At 38.6% G+C, this 22,517-nt stretch overlaps 1 protein-coding gene across 3 annotated transcripts; it reads left to right on the forward strand.

Annotated features, from left to right (window-relative positions):
* The first annotated feature begins 5,531 nt into the window (after positions 1–5,531).
* Positions 5,532–21,220, forward strand: LOC149284114 (broad substrate specificity ATP-binding cassette transporter ABCG2-like). 3 transcript variants are annotated; one of them, XM_089497137.1, is made up of 16 exons: positions 5,607–5,725; positions 10,456–10,515; positions 11,671–11,785; positions 12,068–12,220; positions 12,304–12,461; positions 12,543–12,694; positions 12,826–12,930; positions 13,876–14,123; positions 15,486–15,568; positions 16,213–16,302; positions 17,869–17,993; positions 18,622–18,776; positions 19,020–19,109; positions 19,522–19,603; positions 20,902–20,905; positions 21,073–21,220. In XM_089497137.1, exons 1-16 carry the CDS (start codon positions 5,613–5,615, stop codon positions 21,218–21,220), a joined length of 1,881 nt encoding a protein of 626 aa, XP_089353263.1. In that variant the 5' UTR covers positions 5,607–5,612. The 3 variants fall into 3 exon arrangements, with proteins under 3 accessions (XP_089353261.1, XP_089353262.1, XP_089353263.1); XM_089497135.1 differs by lacking the exon at positions 20,902–20,905 and having other exon boundaries at positions 5,532–5,725; positions 12,826–12,936; positions 19,522–19,628; XM_089497136.1 differs by lacking the exon at positions 20,902–20,905 and having other exon boundaries at positions 5,532–5,725; positions 19,522–19,628.
* The last annotated feature ends 1,297 nt before the right edge of the window (positions 21,221–22,517 follow it).

Here is a 22,517-nt window from a genome sequence, read left to right on the forward strand (position 1 = left end):
AAATTGTGCATGCTTATCTAACCTGGTAGAACATGAAGGTAAAATGTTCCTAAGGTGAACCCGCCTTCAGCAAGTGAATAGAGGCAGTAAAATCATTTTTACATGAATCATTAATGCAGATATTTTGAGTGCAGTAAAATATTTTGATTTCTTCTATTTTTTGCATATTTTCCACGCTTAAATGTTTCAGATACATAAACTAGTTTTAATATTAGACAAAGATAATCCAAATGAATGCAAAATACAATTTTTAAATGATGAATTCATGTATAGAAGGAAAAAGGTTATCCAAGCCTGCATTGCTCTATGTGAAAAAGTAATTGCCCCCTTAGTTACTAAATCAACCAACTAACTACATTTAATTGATAATTAGGTTCAATGTGACTAGACACGAATACTAGGCATGAAGACTGCCAGTCCTGTTGAATCTCAACATCAAGTATACAGAACATGTCTTGCAAACTAAAGTAGGGTGAAAGGTCTCAAAAATCAGCACATGATGCTGCCAGTTAAAGGAATTCAAGAACTGATGAGCATACCTGGGAACTGTCCGGGTTTGACTCGGTGATCTCTGGGTGAAGCACTGCTTCTCCGGGTCAACACCCGAAACCTCCGGGTCCCGGGGTCTTGACACCCACTGACGTCACAGGACCGCCCACCGACTTCAGCGAGTCCACCTACTGATGTCAGAGGGCAGTTCTGGCTGAGTCCCGGAAGGGAAGGCTCCGGGTAGATGGAGCTATGAAGTTCCCAGGTATGCTGATGAGAAACAAAGTGACTGACATATATAAGTCTAGAAGGGGTTACAAGGGTTCACTGGGACTCCAGTGAACCACAGTGAGAGACACTATCTCCAAATAGAGAAAACATGGAACAGTGGTGAACCTCCCCTGGAGTGGCTGGCCTATCATAATGTCCTGCATCGACTTTTTATCCAGGAGGCCACAAACCTCCCAGACTAACACGTAAAGAAATGTACGCCTCACTTGCCTCAGTTAAGGTCAAAAATGTAATCCATGGGAGAATTGCAAGGTGAAAACCACTGCTGACCAAAAAGAACACAGGCTTGTTTTGCATTTGCCAAAAAACATGTTGGTCACACCCAAAACGTTTATGATGATATTATGCGGACCGATGAGTCAAAAGTGGATCTGCATACCTGGGAACTCTCCAGGTTTCACCTGGTGTCTACAGGATAAACTCTGGTTCTCCTGGTTTGACACCCAAATCACAGGTCAGAGGAGCAGGGTCCGGATACGGCCCACTCTCCGTCCATTTCCCCTTTAAGGTCCCGTTTAATCATATCTCCTAACATGCCAGTAAACCCCATGTGTGGCTGGGCAAATCTTCCAGGGGCTCCTGTTGATTTCAATTGATGCACTTTCCTACAAGCTGTAAAGGTGTGGAAACAGCTACAAGGTGCAAGGACATGTTCCACCCGGGCCGTAGATGTCTTTTTATTCTAGACATCATGGTCGCTTTATGTGGGATTGTGAGAGAAGTGCAGAAGACCATAGGGGCCGCGCCGAAGACACTGAAGACAGAAGCCTCGCACTCCCACCACAGAACGTCTGAAGGTAAGTGAATTACAAAGGGGGAGAGGGTAGATAGTAAGGAGGAGAGGGAGAGGGGGGTAGATAGTAAGAACGAGGGGGAGAGGGGGGGTTGATAGGAGAGGGGGTAGATAGTAAGAAGGAGGAGGGAGAGGGGGTAGAAAATGAGAAAAGGAGGGAGAGGGGTAGATAGTGAGAAAAGAGGGTAATAAGAATATTGAAATAAAGTCAGTCAGAATGAATGAGAGAATGAACGGATTCATTTGTGTATGAATTGTGTAAATTAGTTAGAGAATAAATGAAGAGTGTGGAAGAATTGTGTGAATGAGTGAAAGAATTAATGAATTTGTGAGAATGCATTAATATGTGTAACTAAATTGTGTTAAAGAGTGAGAGAATTCATGATTGCGTGAATTAGTGAGTGACTGTAAAATAGATGTAATAATAATTGATTTTTGCAAAGATGTCACGGGCAGGGTGTTTATGGGATAAAAGGTAGCACAGGTACCGTGTTTATGGGACAAAGATGGCACAGGGTGGGCTGTTTGGGGACAAAGATGTCATATGCTGGGCTGTTTGGGGACAAAGAATGCAAATCCTATGTATGTTATCTGCAAAGCTGTTTTTTTGTGTGTTATTCTGTTGATCTATATCTGCTATGCGATGTTTCCATACATTATTTATGTATACCTGCAAATACAGGGCTTGTTTGTTTTATTCATTACTTTTGTTTTGAGGGGGTAGGTAGGAGGTTGGTTCCTGTGTATATAAAAAAAAGAGGTTAAAAGATGCACCCAAACAAAATTTCCACCACTGCAGTGCGGCAGTTTTCTGAGAAAGAAAAGCAGTTTTCTGAGAAAGAAAAGCAGTTTTCATGGTGTTCCTTTTTGTTTAAGGAATATTTTTTTTCTTCAAATATTTACTTTCTCAACCTTTCACTCCTCTTTGAAATCATTGCCTGCACACCAAGGGACTTGAAAGTTTTACTTTGGCACACCACTACCAAAAGGTTGCCTGCCCCTGCCCTAGAAGATATGTAGCAATGTTTACCCATCTATTCGTATTGAATTTTCTAAGCATATTCTATATAACTGCAGTCCACATGGATCCTACATATATGTATATGATTTACAGTGTTTTTACACAATGAGTTGTGGAACGTCTGTAAAACTTTTGACAAGTTGGGAAGTAAAATCTCTAAGACCTGTATTCTGACATCAGCACATGGTTATGCAGCATAAGCTTTTGGGAAGCTGATCCACCCTCAGACCTGTTAGAAACATTTCTAAGCCATTCACGAAACACTTGGAAGATTAGCTGAGTGAACAAGTCACCCTTAAGTGCTTATTAGACAGAAAAGGGTGTCCCAAGCCGTGGATGGGTGCTGTGACGTCAAATGACAACCCCGCCCCACACGTGGTCCTTTCCTAGCTTTATCTCTGCTCCGCTCTTCCTTTGCGTGCAGTCAGTCGGTTACTGCCGATCGCTGCCGGGGGCGAGCATCACCGGGCTGGAGCAGTGAGGTCGTGCTCTGGGAAGGAATAAATCTATACATACGTGTCATTCATTTTTACCTTAGCAAGGAACCCGCAGAAAATCCCACCCCAGCACTCGGACCCCCTGAAGAATCCCCTTAAGGTTTTCAGTTAACCCTTTATGTAAGGTAAGTGTCAGCATCAGTAAGAAGGGGAGGAGCGGGGGCAAGTGCTGTTACACAAGCCACATTTAATTTTTTATTTATTTTTATTACCATGTTTTAATATACAACCTCCTGATATCATGATTCATAAAAGAAAATGTTACTTCCAAAGACGTTTGATAATACATACAATTAGTTGATAATATTTTGAATGTTTTACAGATGCATTATCATAAAAAACATACATATTATAATAATACTATATTAAGGGACATATAGCATAGTTATAGAAGTTATTGCTGATCGCCTTTAATAGCTACACATGTGCTGTTGATAGGTCTGATTGTTTGATTCTGAGTGCTACTATTACTGTTTTCTTATGCACTTGGCAATGAAAGGGTTAAGAATCTTGCCTTAGACATGTACTACCCCCCCACCTACTGTAACCTTTGATCATCATCAAAACAATTCCATAGCACACCATGCATCTGTGTGGTTTATTGCCGGAATCTGTCACACAGTTGTGTATGTGATCAATAATTAACCTGTGATCTCGGGATCAGTTCAGTAGTTGGGTTACCTATGCTGGAGCCTTCTTAAATGCGATCAATGGCAATGTCTACTGTTCCATACATAAAATGGAACTGATTCCCCTCCTGCTTTTAGTCCAATTATTCTAAATTGTTAAAGTAATCAATGAGATCCTCTAGTGCAAAAGGCTTTGAGTGCACTTTAACACTTTCAGTGCCGGCTTGTGCATTAATTTAATAAAAAAACAATCAATGATATTACAACCTGCTTCTCAGGACACTTTTTTTTTTTTTTTTTTCTCCTTCCCTACTAATATCAGGAAAATGTAAAAATGGTAATTTATTTTTTTTTGGTGCCGTCTGAATTCCTTTTGCCTTATTTTTTGGTATTCTTCGCCCTCCTACAGACCATTATATAAGTAACGTGTCACCTGTTAAATATTCCACATTTTCTCTGAAAACAAGAAACCTCTCGACGTAAAAATATATATATTTTTTTATATTCGGATAAGTTTCTTTTTTATTCCGTTAACCTAAAAGGTCATTAATCTGAGCAGTTTCTAGTCTGGAGTCCTGCGCTGTCAGTGATAGGGGCTGTTGGTTGAAGCTTCTACGATCTGAGCTCCAAATGACCATTATCTTGGTCTATTATTATAATTTCTTTTACAAGAAATAATAAAACATTTACCATTGTAAGAACGTAACCTTCAAATTTTTTGAGTAAACGAGTGAATCCCGTTACTACGTTGGGCTGTAGCTCTGCTAGCCGTGACTAGCCATAACACGATAGGTACAGCTTGTCTTTTGTGATAGCAAATAAAGCTGTTCATTTATGATGGAAAATATACATTTTAGTGAAAACATTCAAAATAATTGCATTACACTAATGGAAATTTGTGTGTGTGCTATTTTTTTAATTTTATTATTACTGTGTTGTGTACCAGAGGGATGGGCCAGTGTGTTGGGGTGAGTGCTGTTAAAACAGTAGGCACTAAATGTAATAATTATATATATATATGTATGTGTGTGTATATATCACACCAATTAATTCCGTAAAAAAGGGTCAGAAATATACATACTAAAACGTGCGACATAGCTTTTCTGTCCGATGTTGTGAACTGACACCAAGAGTTGATGTTAAAGAAAACTTGACGCGTTCCGCCAATACCGGCTTCTTCAGAGGTAAGTGGGTGTGCATAAAACAACTGTTTCAATAATCACAATATTTGCAAAGAACTGAAGCAAATTTTGTGCTAGGATACATTTTTTTAATGTGTATGGGATGCGGACCCGCTGCATATGGTTTATATTGTTGTAAATGTCTGTTTTAAAGGGTTAAGAAATATCCTTATAGACGCAGTTGCTGAAGGGTAAATATTTCTGTTTTTTTTATGGAATTTTTTTTTATGGAATTTTTTTTAAATATACATATATGAAAAGTTGATTAATTTATTGCTTTTATATTCCAACTGCCTAGTAGCTTTAGCAGCGCTCGCCCCAACACACTTATGTTGTACATTACTCTCTTTGAGCTTTTCTATATTCTGTACTTGACTCCTTTTCGGCTGGCGGATAGTTATGCAGAATTCCTGCACTTTAATTAGTTTGAAATATCTGTGACATACCATGGAAATGTTAAGTAAGATTTACATTTGATCAACATGTATACTTATTATCTTTCATGACCTTAAGCCAATAGGAGCTTCAGCTTCTTGTTTTCCTGTAATCCAGGTGTTGCTCGCAATCTCTGACTCGCAGTCTCTTGTTTTTTCCCCCCCCCCCTTTCCCCAGGAATCTTGTGTTGACAACATGACAGAGAAGCAGCCTCAAACTGTTGTCCACATGATGGAGCCTGTTATAAACGGACGATCGGAAAATGATTCCGTGAAGATGTCTGGAGGGGCCACCCTGACCTTCCACAATATAAACTACAGAGTAAAAATGAAAAGTGGATTCATCTGCTGCAGAAAGGTTGTGGAGAGACAAATATTGCAAGATATCAAGTGAGTTTTATGATTTATTTATTTATATATCTATATATTATATGCCAAGGCGGCATCTGTCTTCTAAAAAGCATATTTATTTATAAAAGAGTCAGAGTGTGGTGCAATTAAAAGTTACTAATGATTAGATTTTTTTTTTTTCCGTGTGTGTGTGTGTGTGTGTATGTAGTATGTTCTTTCAATCTGTGGATCATAGTGGACAGTAAGCTACTTGATCTGCTTATTTTGGCATCCCGTGTGAATATGACCTGATGTATAGCTAATCAGATTTTTTATTGCATCTTGATTGAGCTATCACTGATTTCAACTATAATAAAAAGTTAACCTTTATGTGTCTGGTGTAGAAAAGTCACAGTAGTTATCCTCTGTATCGAACAGTGTGTTAACATTTGATTATTAAATAGCCTAATATTGTGAATATGTCCCTCGTCTATATTAATGCACACTTTTTATTTGTACTTGTGATAATTCCTACACAAACCCAAAAAAATGTTTCTCTTCAAAAAAACTTTCGTGCATACAAATAAATATGTTTACTGGCACGACGACAAAAATGTGCGATGTTTAAAAATAAACAGAGACAAAAGGTTGTGAAGCTGTCTTATCATGGATCTTTTCTTCTGTCCTCCTGTATCTGTGAAATTTCTCTTTGCCGTCTTTCTATACGTAACCCATGGTGTGCCTAGAACCTGTCGGGTTGGAATAACATTGGAAACTGGACATCTTCGAAAAAGTCCCTTTCTTTCTGAGCTGTTGTCTTACCAGCATAACGTGTCATGGGAAATACAAACTGTGACTTTTTCGGAACTTTAATAAATAACTTTAGCTGTCGGAAATAATGGGGGGGAGAAATAAATGAGGCCCCTAAGGAATGCCTACCGGTTGAATACGAAAAATAAATAAATAAATAAATTAGGCTAAATTGGGCCGGAGTAGCCCTTCAGGCTGTTATATAGCAAGAATCATTGGATGAAGAAGTGTTGAAAGGTTTTTCTACAGTAAGCATTATTCGGCAACTAGAATCCTAAAGATTTGGGTAAAAAACATGATGAATTCTATAAGCGTGTTAAGGTGCAGTTCCATGTGCTGAATGTGACACCTTTGCACCTAAAGACGGCGTTAGAAACGTAATTCATAGTACTGCTGAATGTCCTAGCCCCTTTTTTTTTTTTTTTTTTTTTGTCTCGGTTTTTGCCAGGCACACTTAGTTGTCATGTGGCACAAAAGCATACGCTGAAAGGTTGCCATAGAAACAAGTCCTTTTTAAAAACGTTTTTATGTGATGCCGTTTTCAGATGAAAGAGTAAAATTGCAGATATGCTAACGTTTGACTCGTCTTTCTTTAGTAACAGCACCCTAGTTTTGTTTGGACAAAGCAGTTCTCTCTGCTGCATTTGGAGTTTATTTTCTATAAATACAACCTTCAACAACCTTTTGCAGTGTAAACCGGCACAGTCCAACCTGTTGATCATGTCTCCATTCAACAAGAGTCAAAGAAGTTCATCAATTAACATACAGTTGTTGTTGGAAATGTTAACAAGTTAAATGTTTAGATCTCTGAAGAAATCCCTTACAGGCTTTTGTTTCTGGTTCTCTTCGAGGTGTTTAGTTTTGAGTCCATCAGAGTTGCTTGTGAACAGAAACACGTTTTGCAACTACCCTCATTTGTCAATGAATAGGAAAAGTTTTCATACTCGTGGGAAAGACATTATTAAAGTGGTCCTACTGCATTATTACAGTGGTCCATGTGTCTGCTCACTCTTCTTGAGCATGGGGACCTGACTAATCTCCATAGCCAGTGACCTTTTGTAATGAATTGGATGACAGTAGTGCTTCTTAATTTACTATAGAGTTATCAGATGCCTCTTTAGCGAGAATATTTACAAAGCAGTTTTTTAGTACAGTTTTGAAGCCCTCTCGACTTGCGGTGTCCTACAGAGAGCTTCTATTGGAAACATTGCAGGGAAACATTTGCTTCCAAATCTGGACCGCTGGCGTGTTCAGCAGGGTGCATGAGAAGAAAGTCTAACCGACATCTGCAAGATGATGCCGAGAAGGTTGATGAGCGTTGTTTTATAAATAAAGCAGCTTCTCTGAAACACAAAATTGGACATGACTACCCCCTTTTTTTTTTTTTTTCTTTTTTTTTATCTTTTATCTGGAAAGGTTAAACAAGCCTTTCTGGGTTTGGGAAGTGTTGTGATTTCCAGAAACTGTCGGTTTCCAGTGTAAATAATAGGGAAAATTGTTAAATGGATGTGCAAAGTCATGCTTGGCTGTATTTCCACTGACATTCTTTTACTTCCTTTTTTTTTTTTTTTTTTTTTTTTTTTTTTTTCCCCTGTCGCAATTTTCTACTTTTCTACTTGGTCATGGAACGTCTTCTTTCTTGTTCTGTTATTTGGAGAAGTTTTTTCTCATTGTTTTAAACACATTCAGCATTTTTTACCAACATGTTACTTAGCTATGGAGGAGGGTTCAGAGATCCACATGATCTCAACGCCTGAGAGCTGTCACATCACATTTAGATCCTCTGTTCTAGAAGAGTTGTCACAACCTAACAAAAAGGTTATGCCCTCTTCTCCTTTTTGGTCTAGCATCCATCAGATGATGGAAGGAGAGATCTATTAGTATGATGCAGAATCTATATAAATATCACTATAATATATAGATATCCCAAGTATATGTATTGTATGATTAGAGTAAGACACAATCAATACTTTTGAATTTGGCCCCTGAAAACATAGAGCCATGAATTGAATGTTACTCATAGGCTCTTTAACATTTCGGGGGGAGAACTTAGCAGGGAACTCTTTCTGGTGATTGAAATCTAATTGTTATATCTGCGAATAGACAAGGAATTGGTAAACATATCTGTGGTGATCTAATATGTGACGGTTCTACCTAGTTAACCATAAAAATGTGGTCAAATCAAAGCCATAAGGGGAAATGCTTCCATTAATTTGTTGCATCAAAATCCTCTTGCATGCAAATTAAGTATCGCCTCTGACACCATGTCTGTTTATTTTAGGTGTCCTACCAGAGAAGTCATTAGTCGAATTTAGATATTTTAATAATCGGAGTGGTTGGACTATTGATATTTTCCATGAAACTGCAGTGTGGGCAGGATTGCAGGTCAAAATTTTCAGTGAATATATATATTTTTATGTTAATCTATGGTATATAGCGTGTTTCCCTTGTGTTGGGGTTTTTTTTTTTTTTTTTGTTTTTTTTTTATGCTGGGACAGCAATTACTTAAATTACCGGTAAACATGGTTTTAAGTAGAAAGAAAGTTTGAAGGACCTATGTGTGCACGCGATCAACTTTATAGTAATAGTATAAAATAATAAAAAATGAAAAATGGTAAGCCAGATAGATGTTTATGGTATTGGTAATAGTAGAGTGTATCCTATAAGTGATTGCACCATGTTGTGTCAGAATTGCTCTTTATACATCGCTCCCTTCAGTACAGATTGTTGCTAGTTAGCTGTTGGCCGAATTGTCCCCAGATTTATATTTAATAGAATCCCAGGTGATGTGCCAATAAACTGCTGTTTCAGTGTGTCTTATTTGCTGTTCTTCTTCCTGTGTGCCAGAGGTTATGTGATAATAGAAAGCTTCATGAGAACTGAATGCTGGTTAACAATTAGTGTATATTACTGACTGGGTAAGAGGTGTCTTATCGCTCCTGTGATCTGGTTTAGTGTCAGGAGCTTTCCTGCAATGTATACATTCCTTGGCTGTTTTTACAGCGGGGACGGCACTCCTGCACCCCTGGCAGTGCTGTATGATGTCCTAATTACAGCAAAAGCAACAGCTGATGAACTTGGTGTCAACGGGTTCATAGTTGTCACTAAGACAAGAAGTACCATGGGATAATGTAAAATCTTATAACCATAGTAGCCAAATTCTAAAATACACGGTCTGTTTTATTAGTTGCTATGGTGATAAGATCACTCTTTCAGACTTTGCCCACATCATCACATAACCCGGAACTTTTTTTTATACGTAGTGGTCATGATTGTTCTAGCTCCAACATTGCCTAAAACCATTACATATGTTTTTAGTTTATTATGGTATTTTTATAAGGATATTAGCTCATTTTAATATTTTTGTATACATTCTATACATTTTAGAAAAAGGCATTTTTCTCTTACCATTGTGTTAGTATTATCATTGAAGAATGTTTTAGGTACGAGGTTATCGATGTTGCCTGAAGCCATCACCATGTACTAAGAAGGCAGGAGAACCTCTCACCTGGAATGGGTGGCTTCCATTCTCTTATTTTGAGATGACAGTGACTCATTATATAAGTTGAACTTCCAATTGGGTCACATAAAATCATGCAAGTTTAATTATATAAACAGTTAATTACATGGTATATGTACGGTATTCACCTTTTTGAAATTCTCCTAAACAGGTTTTTGTGTGACACATTTTTGATTTGTTGTGGTGGTTTTTCTTCTCTCTCAAATACAGCTGCCGTAGGTTTTATAGGTCATACATGTTTTAGGCTAAATTAATGCAAAGGTCTTAATAAAGAACAACATAATTTAAGGAAATCTGTCACACAAATACACCTAAGGTACCAATTACTAACTCAGACTAATTAGTAAGTTAAGAGCTATGAAAGGTGGGAACACAAGGGTAATCAAGAAGGTCAAACAATGAATGTTTGTGTCTGTGATTGCACATTAAATTCGTTTTTTTTTCTGATTTTATTTTACAGTGGGATAATGAGACCTGGCCTAAATGCTATTTTGGGACCTACAGGCAGTGGAAAATCATCGTAAGTAGTCTCTGTCTTCATAGCAGTGATGACGATTGTTGATGACTATCCTGTACAGTTGCAGTCATATCTGGAGTATACAGAGACAAGTCCATCCTTAACTAACTCACTAAATTCCTATGAAGACCCCTTTAATAACAAAAAAAATGTCAGAACCGACACTCGGTGTCGTCCTGCACATGCTAATGAGCCGCCTGTTGAGTGTGAGCTTCGTGGCACACAAGGCCTAGAAGAGACTCCGAATCCGGTGAGGAATTTGGCTAACGATGTGCCGTGGATACTGCGAAAAATTCTAAACATAAAAGGCAACCTAAGCAATGTTCCTTTACGGTCCCCATGGAATTAACCCATAGCTTACTGGGACCTCTGCTTTAGTGAAAATAATTGCTTTGATCATCTTTTTACACCTAATGTTAGAGGAAAAGCACATAACGTCTACATTACAAACTGTCTTTATTGTTTTAATTTAGTCAACAATAGTTTTGCAGTTACTATCATTGAAAGCAATTTGTACTTTACATATAATTACAAAAATATGTATAATATATATATCTTTTCACATGGTAAATCAAACAATTCCTAATTTAAGAAATGTAACTCTGCAAGATTACATTTTAATAGAAGTTGAAAGTTCTCATGTATAAAACCGCCTACGTCTATTTCCCAAACAAATAGAAGGATCGTCGAATCTCCCCGTGCTTTCCTACTTCTGTGTTGGCAAAGGCCATTTAATTTGGTGGAGCTGGGGATTTCAAGAATGTTAATTTGGTACGAACAACACAAACCCATTAATTTCATAGTTTTATAGGGTGTGTGTATACCGCACCTATGGATATGCATACCAGCAAAGAAGAAATTATATGTTCTCTTACTTGGCTGTGCGTAGGACAGATGCTCTCATTTGTGGATGAAATGGAATTTATTCTTGTACCAGGGAAATCTAAAGGTTTTCTATACCAATATAGTCCAGAGGAATTAAAATAGTTCCCCGTGCCTTTTGCTTTTTTTGGCATATAAAGCACTAGAAATATTTACCTGTTCTTACATAAAATTCTATTATTGTGCTGTAATGTTGATAGTGTGGTTACCTGTAAGAAATGTAGCTTGTGCGATGATGAGACTAACCCCATATTGTTAATCAACTTGCATCTGTAGGCTTCTCGATGTCCTTGCTGCCAGGAAGGATCCTCATGGTCTGTCAGGAGAGGTGCTGATTGATGGGAAGCCCCAGCCAGCCAATTTTAAGTGTACCTCTGGCTATGTTGTACAAGTAAGTGTAATTTGTCATAAGTGGCTTCCTTAATCACTCTTATTTGCCGGACTTTAAAAAAAATAAATTTTGGGTGACTAAAGCTCTGTCGGTTGGGAGAACCCTCACAACCTTCTTGTAGAAAGCTACATTACTTCTCATTTTGGTGACTGTACAAACAGGGTAAGGCCACATATAAGGTCTGTGTAATAAGGAGGCCGACAAATGCAAACCGTTGTGCCCTCTTTTTTGGTTGGTGAATTCCATGGTCAAACATCATTAAGCCTATTTTTTGTTGTACAGGATGATGTTGTGATGGGGACTCTGACTGTAAGAGAAAACTTACAGTTCTCTGCAGCCCTCCGACTACCAAGGTCCTTGAGGCAGAAAGATAAGGATGAGAGGATCAATGTGATCATCAAAGAGCTAGGATTGACTAAGGTGGCAGATTCCAAGGTAACCTGGGCTTTTATTTAGACTGTATTATTTCAATTCTGAAAGAGATATTTACTCATGTAGAGCATCTTCATTCTGTTTAGGTGGGCACCCAACTAATCCGTGGAGTGTCAGGAGGAGAAAGGAAACGGACAAACATTGGAATGGAGCTTATCACAGATCCAAGAGTTTTGTTCTTGGATGAACCAACCACTGGTTTGGATGCTAGCACAGCAAATGCTGTTCTCCTGCTGCTGAAAAGGTCAGGGTTCTTTAAATAATCATATGACATGAAACAAGAGTGCCAAGCAGGCTTATGAAATGTTGCTTTTTTCGTATGCAGGATGGCTAGGCAAGGAAAGACGATAATCTTTTCTATACATCAGCCACGTTACTCCATCTTCAGATTGTTTGATAGTTTGACTCTGCTGGCAGGAGGTAGAATGTTGTACCACGGGCCAGCTCCGTATGCTCTGGATTACTTTACACAACTAGGTAAGGACCTAATGCGGTTGGTTTGATATGTCTTTCTTTGTCCAGCAAAGTTTTTTTTTTTTATTTTTATTTTTTTTCTTCTTTAGTTTATAAATATAGCAGTTGAATGGAAAAATATTCTTATTTTATAGGTTATGAGTGCGAAGCCCACAACAATCCTGCAGACTTCTTTCTGGATGTGATAAATGGAGACTCTACAGCGGTGACTATGAACAAGCTTGAGACAGTGGACCTAGGTATGAGCTGCTTGCCTATTAGGACTCTGGTTTCTTGTTTGCCTTATTTCTGTGTGTTCCAGAAAACAAATAGAAGCTTTTCTGCCACATTCTTTTCACTGACTTTTTTTTTTATTTTTTTTTTTTTTGCTGACGTGGTAGCGTTGTGAATATTTCCACTGTCTATTGACATTTATCTTTGGGCCAGGTGTGATATTGTTCAAATAGTGACTTAAAATATTTTCTGGTAGTGAGCATTATATTGTTTTACTGTTATACCTTCAATAATTATGTAAATGTTTTTTTCTAATTCAGCTAGCCCTTTTCACTCTGAAAGAAAAACTGCATTTACTTAGTTAATTTAAGAAAAAGAAAAGATTTGCAGACATTTGCTTATTTTGGCCGTTTTGACATGTCTAATGGAACATTCTGGGACAGGTGAAAAAGAAATACTACAACATAAATTGTAAACTTTCATATAAAAATGTGATTGGTTTCTCTTTTTTTTCTTGAATGGGTTTGTGCAAGTAACATTATCTCTACTTCAGGTTATTATGATGAGGTATCCTGGTAGTTAAATTTGAGCAGGATACCTCTACAACAGGGGCGTCCAACCTGCAGCCCTCCAGTTGCTGCAGGACTACATCTCCCATAATGCTCTTTCAGCTAAGGGGCTGGCTGAGAAGGATGGGAGATGTAGTCTGGAGGGCCACAGGTTGGGCGCCCCTGCTCTACAATAATACAAAAAAAATGTTTAGCCCAGAAGCTGGTCCTGTCTCCACATAGAATAGAAAGGTTATAGCCAGGTTGCTGCAACATATATACAAAATCTGTATTACCCCTGTTTGCCTTATCACCCCTTAAAAGTTTGAAGAACGTCTGCCATAAATATATGCAAATAAGTGTTTTTTGGGTTCTCTTTTAAAACATTTTTTAACATATCTACCTTCTTTTGTACTTCTGAAGATGAGAATGAAGTGAATGACGGTGGCGTTCAGACCGTGGTGGAAAAGCTGGCAGAACAGTTCTGCAACACAAATTATTACGGGGAAACTAAAGCCGAGCTGGAGAAACTCTCTCAAGGAGAAAAAGTCAAGACCAATTTCTTTTCCAGGCAAATCACATACAACACCTCCTTCTTCCACCAGCTGAAGTGGGTCTCAAAGAGGTCATTCAAAAACCTTTTGGGTAATCCCCAAGCATCCATTGCCCAGGTACAGTGATATAATATATAGCTGGGTACCAAAATATTAGTTTGTTATAATATCCCTTGATTAGTATCGGATTACATTTTGTTGTACATTTTGTTGTATGTTCATAGACTAATACACAGAGTCACATAAGCTTTCAAACACGGAGTGGCCCCTTATTCAGATTTAGGTTCTTCTGTGATGCTAAATGTCGCTCCACGGAAAAAGTACCACAACCGTCTTTGTACGTTCTCAATGTTGTGTGTTTTGCCTAAAATTGTTAAGGAAAATGGAAATAGTTGTATTTGTCCAAGTGAAAATAGAGCCTTTAATGGGGATATCATTTATTGGACAAACATAGGACATGTCTAACAAGCTTACCTGAATGATCTCTTCCTCAGATGGAAAATATCACCTTTAACTAAATAGTTAATTTAAATTAAGGAGAATACGTTTTCTATATATAGCGTTTTTTTTGTTTTTTTTTAATACAACATCATTTTTTTGGAAACCTGGCCTCTGATATAGCTTTCCTAAAAACTGTTCCGTTTGAGTTTGACCTTGTGACAGGCATTAGCTCTCACGGCTTTTGCAGCATTGCAGTGATAATTGTCTTGACGTTTTTTGTATGTGTGTGTGCGCCCTTCGGGCTTTCATGTTCCGAACCCTCATTAGCCCCGGATTTCAAACGCTTTGTGCATTGGTACACAGTTCGTTAAACGGTTTTAACTCAGGCAACTTAAATTGGTTTTGATATGATCCTTGTTTTCCACCAAAAATGGCTTACTAGCTGTATAATCTGTGCCCCTTGATCTCTTTGGCGGGTTCTTAGTAATACAGTACCACTTATCAAAGGCTTTAAAGAATTAATGGCTAATGCATCTTTACCGCTTGTAATTAAGAGATCGGCCTGATACCAATCATTTAAAAATGTTTCAGCCACCTTTGTACAGTAGAATGGGCCTGACAGGTCTCTTAATCTCCTAATCTGATTCATAGGTCCTGTGGATTATTGGCACTGGATCACATATGGACAATGTGATGTTGTGAGAGAAATTTCCTGAAATGTTTAAAAGATTCTTAAGACTTGGCAAAGGATTGTTTCCAAAATATTAGATTTACTTGCTTAAGCGGTACTAGAACAAACCAGAAATTAAGTGAAACACCATGAAGTTTTTCTTGTTTTGTGTGCTTTAATATGAAATGTGAATCTTAATACCAGCTGAAAATAAATGCATAGCCATGTTGGCTGCCGTTAAAAAAAAAAAAAAACACAAAAAAAATGCATAGTGTTAGCTGCGAACATATATCTCTGCAAGAAACAAAGTTGTTGTTTTTTTTTTTTTTTCCTAATTTATTTACGGAGGGTTATGTTGTCTCTCGCAGGTCATGGTGTCCCTTGTACTGGCTCTAATTGTGGGGGCCATTTTCTTTGGTGTGAAAGATGATAGCAGTGGCATTCAGAACAGGTGGGTAACACATTGTGCTTTAGCAGTATTAATGGCTAGACATTTGCAGCAGCAGCTAAATGTATATGCTTGTCGTTTCAAGAGCAGGGCTGAGCCTAGGTGCAAGAACGCCTGGGTGCAAGAATGTTTTTAGTGCTCTCGTGTGGGTGTGGCTATATTTATATCTCCTCCCCTTAACAAACATAAGACATCTAACTGCACCCGTTTTCTATGGCAACCACTTCACCTTTATGGGCCACCCACTCCTCACAGTACAATCTTTGCCCTCAAACAGCTTGTCAGTGCCATCTTTGCCTCTCAAAAATCCATTTTTTTTTTTTTAACAAGGCCAATTCAGCCAGCACAGACGTAAACCCTCTTGCTGTGCTCTTTGCCCCGATGTGCCCCTAATATTAAGAGCGCCCTCGTGAGGTATACCCTGTCCACCGACCTAGGCTCGGCTCTGTCCGAGGGGATCCCAGGAGATGTTTACAGTAAACCCTTTGTACTTTAGTACCAGCCAACACTCTCTGTGTCATGTTTAAGTAAGACCGTTGTAAAGGGTTATGTGTGATTTACATACATTATAAAACAGGCCTGTTGTGTACAAGTACTACTTTTCTGTAAACTGTGTAACTTACAAACATCTGCTCTTGTTTCCTCAGAGTGGGATCTTTATTCTTCATAACCACAAACCAGTGTTTTAGCAGTGTGTCCTCAATTGAGCTCTTCATTGTGGAGAAAAAGATATTCATGTGAGTAGCTTTGTCGTGGTAGCGAACGGAGCCACTCGCACAGAGCGAACCGCTCTGTGCGAGTGGCTCCATTCGCACAGAGCGATTCGCGGGGGTGGGGGTGGGGTTTCAGGGGATGCAGGGCAGAGTGGGGGTGGGGGGGCAGGCCAGGGTAGGAGACTGAGTGCAGGGCAGAGTGGGGGTGGGGATGCAGGGCAGGGTGTGAGTGTGGGGGCAGGGCAGGAGACTGGGTGCAGGGCAGAGTTGGAGACTGGGTGCAGGGCAGAGTGTGAGTGTGGGTGCAGGGCAGAGTGGGTGCAGGGTGTGAGTGTGGGGGCAGGGCTGGGTGCAGGGCAGAGTTGGAGACTGGGTGCAAGGGCACAGTGCAAAGTGCTGGGTGCAAAGTGCCAGGGCTGGGGCAAAGTGCTGAGTGCTGGGTGCAAAGTGCCAGGGCTGGGTGCAAAGTGCTGGGTGCAAAGTGCCAGGGCTGGGTGAAAAGTTCTGGGTGCAAAGTGCTGGGTGCAAAGTGCCAGGGCTGGGGCAAAGTGCCGGGTGCAAAGTGCTGGGTGCAAAGTGCCAGGGCTGGGGCAAAGTTTCTTGAACAGTAATAGTCCACCTCTTTTCAGAATGTTTGGGGTTATTTTGTTTCATAAATATTGTGTTTGGGTTCTTGTACTTTGAAAATATTGTTTTTTATTACATCATAACAAAATAAGAATGTTAATGTAAATTTTAAGTTGTTTTTTAACATCCAGTTCATTCAATTATTTTAAATAAACGAAAAATTTGCATATTGTTTTTTTTTATCCGATTAATCGATTAATCGAAAAAATAATCGGCCAACTAATCGATTATTAAAATAATCGTTAGTTGCAGCCCTACAAGATATATTCATAACTGGGAACTTTCTAAAATGAGCTGGGATTCATTGAAATATTAACCCTTCAATAGCCCATCATGCTGATTGTATGTAGTGACCAAATGGCTCTAATACTGGTCCTCATAGAAACCTTGTCTTGTCATTATTTAAAGATACACTTAATTAAGTCACCTGCATTCATGCAGGGATATCAACCATAACATACTGTTTGACCCTGGGTATGCATATATTTGCTTACCATACTAGAGATCCAATTTATGTTTTTAGTATAGGTGAAAGTGTACCTTTTTTTTAAAAGGGATGGTCACTCCAGTGGCGCTGGTTTAACAGTTCTTTACCAGGCGTGCTCGACTGCTGACCTTATTAAAATACTGCTGTAATATAATGAAGCCTTGCAAGAATTAAGTAGGGTCATGGCCATTTATGCAAAGATTGCCCTCTATGTAGGAGAAGAAAGGTAGGGAGACAAGCTAAATTATAAAATAACTAAGAATTTAATAATTTGCCTAGCTTTTTTTAGATCCAGCAGGGACAATATTTGTAGGCCATTTTTCCCAAATTATATATTTAGTTATTGAATTAGGAAAATGACTTCTTTCTACAGTAGTGTTGCTAGATAGTTTCTTGAAATTACAAGGCACATCTGATAACATTTGCAAAAACAGGGCATAGACTTTACGTTTATGTATTTTTTCCTTTCGTTACAGACATGAATACATCAGTGGGTATTACAGATTGTCGGCGTACTTTTTCTCGAAGCTGATGGCAGAACTCATCCCTATGAGAACATTACCCAGTATAATATTCACTTGTATTATCTATTTTATGATCGGTAAGTATATTGCGTATGAAACTCAAAATACCAGAAAGCGAGTGTTTGGTGAATATTTACCAGAATAGTCTTCACAGTGCTGCCCTTTATGTGTAATTGTATTTCTGTTTTTGCTACACTCCCATTTAGAACAATTGGTCAGTTCACAAAATGATTAGGTAAATTGGGATGTAGAACAAGTGATGTATTTAAAATATTTTAAAATAAGTGTCTACAAGACACATAATTAGATATTAATCTATGCCTGTTTGGTTTCTGCCTTGCCTAAAGCTGTTCCAGCATTAAATTCAATTGGCATTTAGCTATTGTTGCTTTGGGCAGGATTTCAGTTTAATTAATATATATATGTATATATTATATTGAGGTTTTGAGAACCTAAATGCAATGAAAAGTGTGCAAAACATTGTGAAATTCACAGATGTGTATGTGTTGGAAATAATATTGCGTAGGTCCTCCGTTAAGGACATTGTTGTTAGCCCAGGTGCCACAATGCATATGGAAAGTGTGTGTTAGGAAGTATAGTGTGGAAAAGGATTTCCCCCTCTCCCAGCCGTTTAGCGTTTAGTACACTTAACTTCATGCATTCATATCAACATGCTAAATAATTGTATTGCTTTCTTTTCTTAAGGATTTAAACCGACAGCAGGTGCTTTCTTCACCATGATGTTTACGCTGATGATGCTATCTTATACAGCCACAGCCATGGCCCTGGCTATAGCAGCTGGTCAGGACGTTGTTGCAGTTGCCAATCTTCTCATGACTATTTCCTTTGTCTTCATGATTGTGAGTTGTTGTTTTTTTCCGTCTATGAGTGTAGTAGAATGCTAGGCCAATATATGCCTAACCATCATGGGATATGGGGATACCAGGGGTTTGACCTGGAGTCTCTGGGTGAGGAAATGTTCCTTTTGGGTCTTCAGGACAGCTTTTTTTTTGCTTTGGACAACACCCACACCACTTCCCTCCCAGTGCCTATCAATAAAATTCTCCAGAAAGTAATGTATATATTTTTTCCACCTTTCATAGATATTTTCCGGATTATTGGTGAATTTGACTTCCATCATGGATTGGCTTTCCTGGCTCAAATACTTCAGTATACCTCGTTATGGTTTGACCGTAAGTCTTTAATCACAATCGTATTTTGTGGCACTGATGTTGGCGCTAAATAAATAATAAATTATGATAACAAGAATACATTCTCTACCAATTAATATTTGGGGTTTGCATTTTATTTTTTCAACATCGTTGGTGGATTATGGGCATTTTTTCTTCTTGTGAAGAAGCCAGTGATTGGGTTTGTGACCAGTGGAATAGTCCAAACCCAAACTTTGCACCAAAAGTTTGTATACCCCAAAAAGAAATGAATGTAATGGCTAACGCCCAGGGATTCTGGGGCTGAATTACTCGCCCCCTACTTCAATAGATTTAAATAATTGAATTTTTCCCACAAAAAACCATCTCTAGATTTGTCGATGAATATTTGGCAAGTGCATTGCATGTTGATGTTTCACATCCATTGTCTTTACAGGCTCTTCAAGTGAATGAATTCACCTCCCTGAACTTCTGTTCCTCTAATGCAAATTCTACTACTGCTGCACCAAGTACCAACTGTACAAGTCCCAGCCCTTTCACCACGTATGTATTCTCAGGATTATTTAATATAACACTTCTAAGCTTCCATGTTTACCACCTGAATACTGAAAGATCTTTATTTGGCTTTTTAACAATACTACTTTGTTACACATATTGTTGTAGTATGTTTTCAAATTATAGTTGTGTACACAGAGCCCTGCGCAGGACTGTTTTCGTAAAACCGCTCTCTCTGAATTCCTGACCATTACCGTCCGCTCCCGCAATGTGTGTGCCACTCCCGCAACATGTGTCCAATCCCGCCCGCTCCCGCAAACATTCTGTCACAGCTTTTAGAGATAGTGAAGAATTTCATTCCCTCATTCACAGATACTCATTCATTCCCTCATTCACAGATACTCGTTCATACAAACTCCCCCACCCCCTTACCTAAACCGCAGATTTCCCACGCACGCCCGCAAGGCTGCCTTCGCGTTGCTCGCACACAGCGTCTCTTGACCTGGCCAGGGGAAGCAGGAACGGAGCAGAGTCATGTGACATAAATTCACGTGACTCCACTGGGTTCCTGGGCGAAACAAGAGAATAGACGCTGTGTGCGAGCAAGGCAAAGACAGTCCTGCGGGAGTGCGCGGGATTACTGGGACCCGCAAGAACATTGTCTGACTGCTTGCAACACCTGAAAAACACATCTGCACACAAAATAGCTGGTGGTGGAGAAAGGGGCATGTTTTGCAGAATCCCCCCATGCATTTGATGGCTGTTCTGCCCCTTTAAACCTTTGAGTGGCAGGGTATGGGACATTATTCCCTGAGGGAGGCAAGGCTAATTCTTGTAGTTTTGCTATTGTTAGATGTAGTCGACTTTTTATAAAGCTTACATGGATCCTTCTCCAAGACAGTTTAAGGGTATACTCCAGCTTTCATGGTCATTTTGATGCATAAGATAGATGCATGGTCTGTTTTGGAAACGTATGGGGAGATTCTGTAGAATTGCCCCTTTCCACATATCCTAGCTAAAGCCCTTTCAGGCGATGCCTCTCGCAGAACAAAACTCTCTGCAAGGGATATACTCTCCTCCAGTTAGCTCCATTACAAGCTCCGGTGAACTCTACGTGCAACTGTTCTGTGCGCATCTGTGGGAAAGGTTTGCCATTTATTTCAATGGGAGCACTTTGCTGCCACTGATTGACTGGTTCAAGCAACCAGTGATCAGGACAGATTGAAGAGGAGGAAGACTGCTAATGATTTCTTTGTGATTTTAAGGTTAGAGGTCAGCACCCTAGGGTTAAAGAAGACCCTCCTAGCCTTGGCTCATTGAGCATTGTTTTCTATAAAACAGTGCCTGTTCTATAGAGAACATCCTCAAGCATGTCCAAGTGGACGTGTGCGAGGGCCCAAACCGGCCTTTCAGCATCTGTGATGACATAAATGGAGTAGTTACATGAGTATCAAACATATCTTATTTACCCTATTTTCTTTTCTTTCTTCAGATGCACCGGAGAAGAATATTTATCCCAACAAGGCATAGATTACAGCGCTTGGGGCTTGTGGCAGAATAATTTGGCTTTGGCTTGCATGACCATAATATTCCTAGCAATCGCTTACCTGAAATTGTATTTTATGAAGAAGCTCACCTAAAGTAAAAATCCTCCTCAAGATACTAGGTGCGGACAATTCAAACTGAGCACTTCATATTGCCTTGGATAAACGTTAAGTCAATAATACGTGACCTGATCTGTTGTTTGAAACGTGTGTAATATTTCTGTTAATTTCTTTTAGTGCTATTTTTTTTAGCATGTGTTCTTACAAGTTTCAGTATTGACAGTCAAATGTCAATGGTGCCTTTTTATGCAGAACTGTGAACATTCTGTAGCCTTAGTGCGCAGTACTGTAAGCTATTTCCAATTGCACAACTTCTCATTACAGACTATGCATACATGACTATTTTTAATCTGGCCCTTGTTTGTTTCTGTAGTAAGTATTTTTCTACAATAATGTAAATTATCACTTATTTATGGCTAATTTTAATTACAATTTTTATAGCTTTTTGCATTTGTGTTAAATTGTCCTTTTTTGTTCTTGTAACATGATGAACATTTTGACTCTACTAATGACAACGCTACCTTTTTGTTACAGTGTATGCTCAACTACTAAGAATAACAATTATGTAAATAGTTTCTAGTTAAGAAGAAAATGAACGTTATCCAAATGACAACGTGCCACACTGTTGATTTGTAAAACAAAAAAAAACGTAAATAAAAAAAGTTATAATATGACTTTATCAAATTGATGTCTTACACCCCTGCATTCAAGGAGATCAACTACTGGGGAACTGCTCAACTACCATCCAGTATTTCCAATTACATTGGCAAGTCTCCTTTACCTCCTTAACAAATCAACACCATACTATGACACCATTAAATCCTTAAGAGAATATCTTAAGTGACTAGTAAAACGTAATACATTTCTCTCTGCCACTATACAGGAGATTGGCTGATGGAAGAAGCCAGTATTGATTTATTGTAATTGCGCTCATGTGATTTAACTGGTAATTATCAAGTAGAAACCAAGGAAGGAGAAACGGATATTAAAATATATTCTAAAGACTGTAGACCTTGGGATTGTACCTCTGTCACCATTCTACAAAAGACCACAATCTGTACTCAACCTCTGATCCAGCCCACAAGAAATACATTTAAAAAAATAAATAAATCTATATACCGGTGTGTATGTGTGTGTGTATATATATATATATATATATATATATATATATATATATATATATATATATAACCCCCTCTAATTCTAAAAACTATAGTGTATTATGTAAGGATACATTAATTCCTTCAAAACAGAACACACCAGCCAGCCCAGACCTCCTCTTTCTTGACCTATTAACAATTACAATTAAGGGCCAGATATGATCTAAATATTT

The sequence above is a fragment of the Sceloporus occidentalis genome, unplaced genomic scaffold (genome assembly GCF_023333645.1).
Source record: "Sceloporus occidentalis isolate IW3139 unplaced genomic scaffold, rSceOcc1.0.p SCAF_99, whole genome shotgun sequence".
Classification (NCBI taxonomy): domain Eukaryota; kingdom Metazoa; phylum Chordata; class Lepidosauria; order Squamata; family Phrynosomatidae; genus Sceloporus; species Sceloporus occidentalis.